At 40.8% G+C, this 13,911-nt stretch overlaps 1 protein-coding gene across 4 annotated transcripts in view; it reads left to right on the forward strand.

The window, feature by feature from the left end:
- LOC115057855 (phosphatase and actin regulator 1-like) overlaps window positions 1-13,911 on the forward strand; it is a 41,587-nt gene that overhangs the window by 8,475 nt on the left and 19,201 nt on the right. For 2 of the 4 annotated variants that reach the window (XM_029525079.1, XM_029525080.1), the window contains exon 1: window positions 11,273-11,663. The exons of the other annotated variants lie outside the window; for them this stretch is intronic. In XM_029525079.1, the coding sequence (XP_029380939.1) occupies window positions 11,384-11,663 (280 nt within the window). In that variant the 5' untranslated portion in view covers window positions 11,273-11,383. Of the gene's footprint in view, window positions 1-11,272; window positions 11,664-13,911 lie in introns of those variants that run through there. 4 annotated transcript variants of the gene reach the window in all.

Raw genomic sequence — 13,911 nt, forward strand, 5'->3', positions numbered from 1 at the left:
GGCAGCTTAGAGGATGCTAGTGACTGGGAGATGCAGGTAGATTTAGGAGGAAAGCTTGTTGTTCCCCAGGAAATAGCCTGTACAGAGCTAAGGCCTGATATAATTTTGTGGTCTAGGAGTAGAAAGAAAGTATATTTCATAGAGCTGATTGTGCCGTGGGACGATTCAGTTGAAGAAGCATATGAAAGGAAAAAGCTCAGGTATGCAGATCTAGGTAAGGATGCTGAGCAGCAAGGATGGAAGGTCAGGATTTGTCCAGTGGAAGTAGGATGTAGAGGGTTTGTAGCAAGATCTGCTGTTGCTTTGTTGAAGGAGTTAGGAGGAAGGGGACAGAGGGTGAGGAAACCAGTGAAGGAAATGTCAGATGAGGCAGTAAGATCCAGTCAGTAGATTTGGGTTAGAAGAAGTAATAGTAGCTGGGGGCCCAGCAGGGGGAGCTCTTAAGATAGACAGACTCTAGGGAGAAGCAGAGGAAGAAATCCAGGAAGGGAAGTGTATTTAAGTGGAGGGTGTGGCCTGTTTGAGCCTCTTTGACACCATGCGGTTAGTCCAGGTGAGTTGGCCTGTGTTGGTGTGTTGGGTTTGTTTGAGTATAGGACTGTTCAGGTGAGTTTATTTGCTGAATCTGCTAGTGTAGCTTGTATTGCCTCCACCTCCTGCACCCTCTATACTTTCATGCCCCCTACCTGAACCAGGGTCTGTATCCGATCCCTACTTTTATCTCCACCTCTTCTATTTCTCCCCCCTACCTGAACCAGCATCTGTATCCCCACCCCGCTTTCACTGGTGCAGTTGGTGAGAGGTTAGAGTAGTTGACAGTGGTGCTGTTTGAGATAGTTGTCTTTGTGTGAGGCGTGTGGCTGGCATTAGGGGGTGACTCTGGGACGCTAGTGTTCACGGTCTAGCCTCCTGGAGGTGTTGTGGGCCTAACTAGACGAAACACTGACGAAAGGAGGTTCCCACCTGATGACCCAAAGTCATGAGGAAGGTAATCTGAGTCTGGTCCTTTCTTTTTTTTTTTTTTTTTTTTTTGGTCACACAAGATTCTTGTTTTCTCTAAATTCCTAATACTATCCTTCTGTGAAATCTCTTGTGAATTGGCTTCACTCACACTTGACAAAGACACCTTTTTAGGAATAGACTCTGATTTCACATGAGTGTGTTCATGAGTATGTTTAGCAAGGTAATTTTCTACTCATTAAATAAGTCATTCACAATATCAGGAAAAATGTTATGGGCTATTTATAAATCTGCAGCTTCATTCTATCAGTAACTGTATATGTACAGCAGCAGCAGACATTGTAGGTGACAATGCATCTTTCCATACCATGCACAATTTTAATCTTTTCTTTTTTGTTTCCTTAAAAGCATCAAGTTACAGACATGTATTTTCTCTGTGCTTCCTAAGCCATGTTTTTCTTGGAAATGTTTTGCCACATTTTGGACATGTGAATGGTCATTCTGCCATGTGACCCTTCATTGGTCCTTTCAGCTAGTTTTCAAGTTTTTACTGCAAACCTTACTGTAGATGTCTCTACAGTGGGCCATCAAATGCGACGCCCTCTTGTAACACGCCACAGTCTTCACAGTTGAACAGCCTTTCCACTGTATGTTGAACCGTGTGGAGCTTTAGATGAGATGCGCTCGGCCAGCCTTTCCCACATGTGCCGCACAAGTAAGGTTCTTGCCCAGTGTGTTTGTACTGATGCCATTTAAGGTATTTTCTGACAGAAATTCAATCCACACACATGGGCATGGGTAACTGCGTGTGTGCCTCACCATATGTGCTCTCAGGCAGTCTTTTGTTCTGAACTGTTGACCACAGTAGGAACAAACATGGGGTGGTTGTTCTGTGCTTGCTCTGGTGCAGAATCAGATAAGCCAGAAACTCTTTCAACATGTTTCACAAACCGTGGCATTACACTTGTAGTCCTGGTTGTGTAACATTTTTCAGTCAACACACTGATACTGTTTTATGTTTTGCTGATTGCTAACCAATTCACATAGCCTCTCAAATCTCCTACACAACGAACAAGGGATGAGCCTCTGACTTTATGTGACTGGGAGTAATGTCTTTTCAGGACCTCCGAAAATTTCTCCTCACATGAGTTAAGAGGTGCTTCAGTTTCTTTCAATTGTTTCAGAATATATCTCATTGCAGCTCTCATTGCTATTGTCAGCTGAAAGGAAGTTGGAAAAAAGAAGGAAAAAAAAGTTGGTGTTTGTCCACTTTTTCCTTTGCAAACATCTTTAGGAACATTTGCGCCGATGTTTTTCATTCCTGACATGTCAGAGCTGAATTACTTGCATCCTGCATGCTGACAGGAGCATCTGTGACTGAAATAAGGGTATTTTGCTGATGCTTTCTGTTTTCATTGTTTGAAGAACTCTCCCATGTGAATTCATTCCTGGCATGCTGGTGTTCTTTTGAAACCCTGCATTCACCTTCCTTATGTGACTTTCAGTCTTCATAGTTTTCAAAGTTTTTACCACAATATGAACAAAGATAAGGATTCTATTCAATGTGGCATCCCATGTGTCTTGTCAAGTCAGCAGAACAAGTAAATATTTTTCCACACATAGAACATTTTTTTGACACAGCTGCTTCTAGAGTGTTGAGCCCTGGAGTGCAACATTTGAATGCTCAAGTTCAGTTTCACTGAGCTTTGGTTTTGTCAGCATAGTGGTTAGCGGCGTCACCGCACAATAAGATCATGGTTTCACTTCCCGGCCTGGGGCCTTCATGTTCTCTCCGAGTACTCCGGTACTCTGGACATGCATGTCTAGGTTAACTAATGACTAAATTGTCCATAGGTGTGAGTGTTTGTCTGTCACTGGGTGTTGGCCCTGCGCTATAATGGCGAGTCCAGGGTGCACCCTGCCCTTGCCCAAAGTGAGCTGAGATTGGCTCCAGCACCTCCTGCAATAGATGATGGATGGCTGGTTTGACTGGGAGGTTGTAGAGTACTGTTTACTCCTGATCCTCTGGTGTGTGTCTAAATTTTTTTTTTTTTGGGTAAGTGACAGCCTTGCCAGCAAGCAGGACATACAAAACTACAGTCATTGTTAGATACTTCAGTTTGAAAAGCTTGATTCTGATAGAAGCTTATTCTCATTTTTACAGGAAATAATTTTAGGCTTTGAATCCAAATTATTATTTTCAAAAAACCTACTTTGACTATCAGAGTGTGACTGATCCAGTCATTTTGAGTAATCCTGTGTCTTTTTTTTTTTTTTTTTTTCCTCCCATGCCATCATCATGATTAGAATCACTCAAAGGCTTCCAGTATGACATCAACCGTCTCCTTGGTCTTCAGTCAGATCATCTGTATGCTGCTGGCCATTCGTTTCTACATCCCATGCTACTTCTGAATTTATTTCCTTAAAATTTTCTTCTGTATTTATGTTAGACATAGTCACAGGGACGTTGTTTCTATGGCAGTCCTTGCTGATACACCCGGATCCAGCTCTGACAGCTTCATCTCTGTCATTGTTAGTTTTTGGTAGGTGATAGGCTGAAAAGGATACAGTCAACACCAGAAAAACAGAGCTGAGAAAAAAAACAAAGCAGAAAATGGGGTCAATAAAATGAAATGTAATAAAAAATAAATAACAGCAAAAACTTGAACTATGTGAAAGGCCCTCAAAGGAATACCATCATGTTTGTGGGCTCAGTTTGATTCATGATGTCTACACATTCTTTCAAGACAGGAGAGACTGTACACGAGGGAAGTCTACCAAAAAAAAAAAAACAAGACTACAAAAACAGATTCACACTAAAATATACATGACAAAATTTATATTTCAGTGAAAAATTGTGTACGCTTTCAATTTTAGTTCTATTTTGTGGTTAATTTCCTTGTCATTACACAACCTTTCCTTAAACTTCTTAAAGTACCATTGAGGACACCTTGTGATGCAGTTTGGTTAAGAAACAGAAGTGTACTTTTTTTCTTTCTTTTTTTTTAACAGGAAAAACTACACCGAACACTTCATATATTTTAGAGAAACATTTGCACAATAACAATGAATGTCTAGAGTATTTTCCCATGTTATTGCATGTCAAACACGCACATGTTCAAGGTTTGGAACCGACAGCAGTTTCTGAAGATTGAAGAGGAACTTTCTCATTAAAGTCTCCTGGGCCAAATCATATGTGAGACCAAACACAGTTGGGAAGATTTTCTTGAGCATGTAGAGGAATGTTGTGAACTTCATATCACAAAATACTAGTATGCCTTTTTTAAAAGCATCCATCCCCATGACATTGAATAACCATGAGCACGCAAACAAGCTGCACAAGTTCGTCATTGATGATTTTACCTCAGCACTGGAAGCCTTTTAAAAAAAACTGCAACATTAGTAAATTCAAACAACATAAATTGTGGTGGAGATTCATCAGGAGCACCCACCTAATTATACTGGTTTATGATGTAGGTGTTTATTCTGTTCAGATGATGCTGTATAGTGTGGGCTGGAAAAATCATCACTGCTGCAACACTCTACCACCACCTGTTGGAATATTGAGAGCTCTACAATTTAGTGAAGGCCCTGTGCTTCCTACAGAGTCTCAAGGGGGTGTGGTACTGAATGGCCTGACTATACTGTATTTGAAAAATATCTTTAATACTCAAATCCATGTGTATTGTGTGTATGTCAGATGAGGCGCCTGTAGGAAATTGGAGTGAAAGCCCAGTTACATTAGTAACTTGTTAATTAGATTTATTGGTGAGTCTGATTTCCCCATCAGTCTTAGTGTGCGTATAAGTGGTTGCTTCTATATGTCATCCCTGGGCGGGTCACCCTCAGCCAATGTCAGCTGAGATTGACTCCAGCACCCAACGTGACTCTGATGGGTAGGCAGTATAGATAATGGATGGATGGATGGATGGATAGATGTACAGTCTTCTGCAGAGTAACAGTTGCAGTCACAGATTACAGTGATTGAGGTGGGCTGGGCTCTGTGTCCGACACTGAGGAGTTGAACTCCTCCAACAGCCCAAAGCTCATCACAGCTCCCTGCCTGTCTGTTCCACAGAGCCGCAGACACAAGCTGGAGGTGAGGACAGGGGAAGGGTCCTGGGGAGAACAAATGCATCACTGTGAGGTCACAGCAAAGAGACAACAGGAATTAAAACGGATGACGCATTTATTGCAGTTTGGCATTATTTGCCGTTAACATTAGCCATAAATATCAACTTTATATTAACCATTACTGTAAAAGCAGCCTGACGCCCAGCGTTAAACCCTCACCAGGCTCCATTAATATCTTGCTGATTTTAATGTTACAGGCATAATTTTGTCAGCAGTGATATTTACTGTTTACTAAAGTTGCAGTTGTTGGAGAGAAGTATCTAACATGGAAGCTGCTTCCTTCAGGGAAGTGTGTGTGTGTTAACGTCATTATGTATGAACGAATCTGACAGTTTGTCATTTCAGATTGGTTTTATTTATTTATGTAGATTCTTTTATTGGTTTGTGCTTTTTTTGTTTTGATAATGACATACAGTCCTTACTGTAATAATCCTGCCATTTTGTGTGGAAGACAACAAAAATGATAGATTTTTTTTATGCTACAGGGTAGTACACCATTTTTTTTTTCACAATTTATTTGATTTTAGTTTTATATATCTCAAATCATTGATTTTCATTTTTTTAACACTAGATGGCGGCATTACTACTAAATATTGAAAGGGAACAGTATTTGGAAAAGCATCTCTGCAGTGTATTTGCTTCCAACCTTTTCATTTTTGCTTGTTTAGAGGAGCTTATAATGTAAATACAACACAAATGTGACAACTGAAACTACCATCTTAAAATGATTCCTTGAAAATTTGAATTGAAAGTCTTGCGGTCTTGTCTCTGGGGAGGTCCCGTCTGTGGTCCAGTCTGGTCTGCTCAGTCAAGCTTGGTCAAGCTCGGTCTTCCCTTGGAAATGGCCTCGTACAATCCGCAATCACAGAATTAGTAATTAAAAACAGAATTCATTATAAACACAGAACTGGCCGACATTTTACATAAAAGTTTTTATAATATTTTTCATAATAAAAAGGAACGTATCTGTCGGGAAAATTCTCCATGGTGGTCACTAATAATGCACCCCCCCACCTGTGAAGCAGCCATCTGAGCGCTAAGTCAAACAAGAGTCACACGCTGAGCTCAACACAAAGAGGTTGACTATCATGTAGGTCAGTGGAGATGTCAGTAAACGGTGGAGAACCAAAGAGCAAGGGGATAGAAGAAATTAAAAGGTTTACAGTGGATTTCATATTTCCACTGTAAACTTTCTACACATTTCCAAGTTGTGGGACGTATGTTTCACTGTTTTATTGTTATGTTAAATGTGTGGAAGCATTAAAGCTTTCAGTTATAACTGCAGAAATTGTCTATATTTCATTAGTAAAAAATGAATAATGGAAAAATAAATTTCAGTCATCACTCAAAGCTACAGCGCCACACTGGATCCAGTGAACGAAATGACTTGATAAAAGATTTATTCACTTTACCGAACAGGATTAAAAGACCTGAGTCAGTAAAAAGATCCAAATTTCCCATCACTAATATTCACTGATTATTAGGGAAGCAAATGCTCTCTTTGAGTTTGTCACCTGATACACTGTTAATACCTGTTAACTTGATACTCAACACTTTATCCAGCAGTACTGTACACTTTAGCCAATACATATTGAGAGGAGAAGAGAGGAAAGAGACAGGCTGCAGTGAATTATAAAAAAATAGAGTGAGCAGTCATCTGTTTCCAACTTTCTGGAAATGTAGTGCCAACAATCCTATCACAATTCCTGATAGTTAGCAGCAGAAGTATATGGGGGGAAAAAAGCAAAAAAAAAAAACAGGTAGGTGCATTTTTCTGCTTCACTTTTCTTGTACAGCTGTCTGTCTCAGGCTCAGTGTCCTCTCTTTTGAAGCATTGCAGTCCATAGACTAGACATAATCCTGTCACATTACTCTGCTGCCAGTCATAAAGAAGACGGAGCTTAATACTGACAGTGGATCCAAGAACTGCATAAGAAAACTAGTGAGGAATCATTCTACCTACAGATTAAAATTGCATAACAACCATTTAAAATATCCCCCCGACACAAATAAGAACAGTGGAAAAGGCAAAGCATTGAAGTTTTCAACACTGTATTCATTCTTTCAGATTTGGGTATGGGCATGTGGGACTGTGTGTGTGTGTTTGTGCATGTCTGCATGTTTGAAGCAGTACGACAGATAATAATGCAGAGAAAGAATGACAGATGGGAAGAGACAGAGACACAGGCAGAACGGGAATGGCAGATTTGTAGTGACAGGCTGCTAAGTCGGAAGTTGTAATTTTGTTTAGCCTCAAACCTGCACCACATACATGGCAAACAGTTCTAACCAGAATCCAAGATATGAAATTAAACAAACTGTTGACTGTCTTTCAAGTAAAATGTTAACTAATTTACAGTTTATTTCAAATCTGCTCCAACATGTGCACTAGAGCGCATGCTTTTCTCTGCTTTTTGCGTTGAAATGTTCACTGAGGCTTCATGGCAACAGCACTGTGAGAGATTCTGTCCATCAGAAGTGAGTCACACGGGACTAAAAAATAACTCCAAGTAGCTTTGGGTGAGGTCATTCTGTCAGTTTCAGTTTATTGTCACAGTGTGTGACAAGTGAGAGACACCTATGTTTTCTCTCCCTCAACCACAGGAAAAAAAAGGCATACATTTACAATGGCAGTTCTCATGCAAGGATTTTAAGAAGAAATAAGTGAAGTTTCCCCATAAAAATTCTATGGATGCATCTTTGATGTAGACCACATGAACCACACAAATTCTACATTAATATGCATACAAATGAATTTCTTCAAAGGCAGGAAGAGGTTATCTGCTGACATGTGGATTGGCTATTGTACTGTGTTGGGCTGATCTCTTTGCTCAGGGTAGAGGCGAACACTTCTTCTACAAGGTCTGACCTAAATTGGACTTAGGTCTTGTTCTTAGCATCATTAAATAACCATGAAATAACTGAAATGTGACGCTGGTGGAGTGATTATTTCACCAATATTTGTTGGTCAAACATTTGATTATTTAGAACATTTTTTTTTTTTTACCAAAAGCTGTGTCCAGAAGCTCTATTTCTATCACTGCTTTTCCTCTACTGAAGATACAATATTCGCCGTGTAGTACAGAAACGGCAGAAGAAAAGCTTAGTCATACTAAAGGTGGCACCTATCTGCCACGACCAGTTGGGTTGAGAGAGAGAGAGCAAGCAGGGACTAGGACCACCATGCAGTATTAATGCAACTGAAAGCCTTTTTTGTTGTTGTTGTCATTGTGATACACCAGAAAAAGTGTTTTTGAACAAATACTAGTTGCTTGTATGCTTGAAAGTAAAGTGTGGATGTTTCTGCTTCACAAAGGACATCAGCTGTGCTGCCCTGATTAATTCTGAGTTTAATGTTACTCTTTTTTCTATTTGTTTTATTTACTATATCATTACTATTATTCATTCCCTCCTAGCCTTGTGAATAAACCCAAACAGATCACTGATCAGCACTGACTGACACAGCAGTTACATAACCACAAGTGGCCTGGAGCTTGAATTACCATGTTCTTGTAAGACTAATGGCATATTGTGGCTGAAGTACATAACCGACAGCTTTATAAGATATGTACCCATGTGTATAAATTGACTTTTGAGATTGATTGACTGAAGCAAATTTTTATATAAACTTAACCTCTCTTGGCTAAAAAATGTGCATAGATGGCAGTAAAAATGGAGAAAGGATATCACTGTTTTTGTTTTTCAAACTGGTGGACTGAAGCCTGAGTTAAGTCTTATTCACTCTCCCTCTATTTCTTACCAAGGAACACACATCCACAATTTGCTGGAATCTGGAATCTTTTTTATCCATTAACGTCTGGCTCTTTGTTACGAACACATACAAAATTGGTTCTTTTTGCCAGTTTCTCAAACTTGAGCACACAGTAATGCGAGACAGGAAAACTTTGCACCTCAAAAAGAAGAGCCAACTGAGGGTGACTGCTGCATTGCACTGTGGTGGGAGCAATTCAAATGTCTCTGTCCCTCATTCGAGAGAGGAGGCTTTGATGTCACTGGAATAAGCTGCAGCTCATTGAAGGAACATCAAAGATACTCACCCCCGGTCCACGGCCATTCACGGAGGAAACGTGATTGGAAATGCCACGGGGTCTATAATCTCCCTCAATGATTAACGCCTCATTAATGTTATCAATTACCACAAAATGTGCTCAGTAACTTTAGGGATCAACTGAATGGCTGTTTAGAATGTGGGATGTAAAGAAAGACTATTTCATGCTTCTCTCTTACTTAAGGCTGCGGCGGAGCCCTCATTTGAAGTATTGAGCTTTCTGATCACTGATTACAGTCCCACTGCTGTTTCTTTTCTTTGATTCCAATTCTCTGAGCTCTTGTCTGTTATGTCCAAATTAGATAGATGCTGCCATTGTTCCATTCATCTTTGTCATCCTAATTTTCCTTTTTTTAGCCTTTGTAACAGTCAGTGAATGGATACATACTAAGCATAGTCTCACTTTCCTATTCAGTGGTTTCATTTGTGGATCAACGTTGAATCAATTGCTTCACCAATGAGACGTACAGAGGGTTGTATATAGTCATGTCATCAACCAAGCTACTAAGAAATGACTCTTTTTAGCTTTAGATTTCTCTATTTTAAACAGTGAAAACATCAGCCCTGTTTTAGAGTTTTAAATACTGCACTAAATATTCAGTAATATGAACTAAGACCACATTCAACAGCACCTTTAGTTCTCAGTAGGGCTTTACATCTCATTTTAATCGAGGGCCTTAAGCCCCTCAAGGGTGTCATTCACCTGTTTTCATTTCCTTAACTTTTCAGCAGAAATGTCTTTATTATGTCACTTACTTGAGGTTTCCGGTTTGCTGCTTTTTGATTCCAGCCTTCTTCTTTTCCCTCAGCTGAATGATGGCACAAGTCTAGACCACAATGGGCCGTAATAGTGGAATAATCTGCCTGAGGAAATCAGTTTAAGCAAACCGGTAACAGTGTCAACAGTATTTTCATCCTCTTGTGAACCACTAATCTGTTTATCTATTTTTTCTTTCACTCTATTGTGTAATGTGGTGGAACTACCCATCTAACTATTTTGAGCCATTGCCTTATTTCTTTTGATTATTTCTGCTTTAGTCCCTGTTTTACCCGAAAGAATACGGACCAAAGATTGTTGTGTTGAAGTGTGTTGAGTTTCCAAAGTGAACTTGCACGTTCGTTTGAAGGATGCAGGAGACGTCCAAATCAATTTCATATATTTTATTTGAACACTAACGGTAAAATATACTATAAAATAGAGCTTGTTTACAGAGCTCTGAACCAGACTATGTATCCCTGACAAGCAGACAACTCCAGCATCACTTCACGAAGTCTGATGCTCTATCTTTCCCTGGTCCAGTTTATGTTATGATTATACAAAGGAAATGACGTATGTGGGGGCTGTCTTCTCTGGGTTGCACACGTCTTCTTTGTATTATCTGGCTCCATTCCTGTGATCAGCCCTCAGTGGCTGTTGATGGTTCTGTTTTCTGTAGATGAGGAAGGAGAACAGACACAAACCACAAAGTCCAGAACCCCAAATGCATCTCTTTCATTTATAAAAAGATCATGTTTCTAATATACTGTATATGGATATTTCATATAAAAACATGTAAAAGATATAAAATTAGATATTAAAACAATATGTAATTCATGAAGTTAAAACAGCATGATTATCAACCGTACAAAAGTATGTAAATAGCATAAGGTCAGACATTCCAACAAGTGTAATATACATAGACAAATGTTGCTGGTTGGTTTAGTTTTTGCTGCCAAACATTACCTGATTTAACTCCTTCAGTCATTGGATTCATTATTATGATGAGCAACTTTTCCTCCGTGCACGCTGGCCTATTGGAAGCGTGCACCGTGCAGCCAATCACATGCGCTCGCTGCTCAGCTCCACTAATCGCGGATTAGCCACAACCGACTGCAGTCTGCAGCTCCGGGAGGGAGAGGGAGTCACTGCTGCTCTCCATACTCACCCTCTGCTTTATTATTAGCTCGGATCTGGCGGCAGGGCTCTTTTTCTCAGCAGCACTGACTTTGGCATTGCGCAACCGAGTAGCCTGCACACACGCACTCCGATCCTCAGGTGCAGGTGTGGGGACAGGGAAGCGACCGATCCGGTGGTGGTGGTGGTGGTTGGGAGGGTAGGTGGGGGTCAGTGGAAACCATGCTGTAGGATTCCCGTTTGATGGAGGTGGGGGGGCCCTTTAATTGAAGTCCGCGCCGCCTTTGACGCCGCGCGTTGAGCTCAGATTTCTGCGTCCGCCGGTCATGTTTAAGACGGCCAATTACCCGTCGGTGGATCCGGCGCCCACCATCATGCACGGCACTTGGTTTTCCACGGGCTGCCGAGAAAACACGCCCGTGGCGGTGGAGAAGCCCAAGAAAAAGGCGTTCAGCCTGGTCAAAATCATGTCTCTGAGCGGCAAGAAAGGGCACGGCCAGTATCCGCACCACAACAACAACATGCCCTTTACGATCCACTGCCACATCGGGAAAGAGATCAAGCACATTTGCAGCAACTGCAGCCGCGGGAACAACGCGCAGGACGGTGAGTAAAAAGAGGTCTCTGCGTTCGAGCCCCGGAGGGGTCCTGCGGTGCGGCCACCCAGGGTGCACCCATCGGTCCAGAGCTAGGCCCCCCTGTGCGCGTTTTGACAGCACCCTTATGGATGAATGTGCTTTAACTTGATCCTCCCGCTTGTGCGCTCAGGTTTTTCTGCAGCTCCGTATGTGAGGCCATTGTGGCTCATCGCATTGAAACTACAACAGCAGAGTGATTCATTGTCGCTGTTGTGGAAACTGGATCATAACTTCTCCTGGGGTTGGGCTCAGGCTGAAACTGCTGCTTGTTGGCGGAATGCATCATAAGATGATGCTCACCGAGTCACCAGAGGGGTGCTTTTGGCATTATTAACGTTCACCATTTTAAAAAGGCATGAAACTGTGCAGGCTGTTTGTACAAAGCCAATTCCCATTTCAGTGTCATTACATCATCACTCAGCCATCTTAGTATGCAAACAAGTGTTTTTAATTAAGGCCAGGGCCATCAGTTGATTGTATGGCAGTAGTGGAGAAAGTAGGTGATGTCCACAAAACTGTGGGGATGGAATAGAAATGCTACAGTGTGATGCCTGATGCCGTGAAATGGATCATTTGCCATGAAAACACAAAGATGTTAATCTCCATCTGTTTGGATACTTGGAAAATGATTCTCTACTTTTATATCCCCCCCTTTTGTTCTCCATATTAAGTCTTGCAAAGGCTTTGTCAAACTTACAATGAATTGATTGTTACATGGATTTGCTGGTTGGTTTTGCTGCCTGGAAATGGTTCAGTCCAAACACTGAAACAAAACACTACATGCATAGAGAAGTACTGATCTAATTGCAAATGTTGCAAACACAATAGATGCTTGACCACATTTAACAATAATATAATTTTAGCTGCAATGTGTGGGCTGAAGTGAAAGCTTACGGTATACTCCACTTTCTGGATCATACGTTATGGCTACACAGTTAACTTCCTTAATCTTTGTGCCATACATGGATACAGTCACACTGACACAATTATCACAGATTATAACAGAATGTGATAGCTATCAAATCACTGTGGTGTAGTTGTCCTAAAATCTTACTTTAAAATGACACTTAATTCCTCCTCAAGATGCTAAGCTTTTTGCTCAGTACTGATACAGATTCATTTGGGTTAGACAAAACACAGAAGGTTAATTTTCACAGAACCCTCTGAAGATCACCTTCAAAAGCTTGACTTTGCTGAATATGATCCATATTTCAGTGATGTGTAGAGAGTTTTGGCCTCCAAAGAAAAAGGGTTTGATGTTTGAGAACAATATCCAGTTTCTTTTATTGCAATAATGCAGCATTCTCATCATTCTCTGTTGTTGTTTGTCTGTTGGATATTATTCAACTTATATTCAACTTATTTATATTTCCCTCCTGTCTTTTTCCAGATTTTGGATCTCAGCTAAACTACATTAATTTGTACTGGATTCAATTAGCATTGACTGTAAAGCTATTTATATATTGGTGTGGCGGCAGGGCTCTGCTGAGATGGTTCTGGCTCTGAGTCACCAGAGCAGTCAGGTAATGGTCCATTTGACTGGTTTCCACTGCATTACTCTCACATTTTTAATCGTGCTACTACTCCATGGCCCCGGGGACATCACCAACCAGTAATGAGATATATCTATGTTGGCAAACATTATGATTGTGATGTCACTGTTCCTAAACAAGTGACCAGCGCATATTCTGGCAGCATTAAAAGGGATGTGATTAGATGCAGTGTGGCGATACTGACAGTCAACAACACACTGTGCAGGAGGTCCCGTCACAAGCACGGAGGCACCATAAGAATTGTTATTGCAGGGCTGTTGGGTTTTGTTTTGTTTTTATGGTGTAGCAAATCACCCTGTCATTGTTTTCCTATTAAGAATCCATTGGTTTCCATTAATTTAAGACACTTAAGGCTTTGTGAGCTCATTCATTATAATTAAAAGTCTGCTGTTACTGTAGTTGGTTAACATAAGCAGCACAGAGCCATAAATCCCAAAACCAGGCTATGCAAGACATGCCATGGATTTGAAAAGTGTGCACATTTGCCACACAACAATAAAAGCAGACATGCTTGATCGTCAATTTTTTCCGGGAACTTGATTTTCATACAATGTTGTACAAAGCGGTGGCTGCTTGGAAGGTGCAGTAGGTAAAATATATTTTAAAATGTAAAACCCTACTTTGGTCCTTTCACTTAAATGTTTTATTTACCCTCATTAAAGA

The sequence above is a fragment of the Echeneis naucrates genome, chromosome 17 (genome assembly GCF_900963305.1).
Source record: "Echeneis naucrates chromosome 17, fEcheNa1.1, whole genome shotgun sequence".
NCBI lineage: Eukaryota > Metazoa > Chordata > Actinopteri > Carangiformes > Echeneidae > Echeneis > Echeneis naucrates.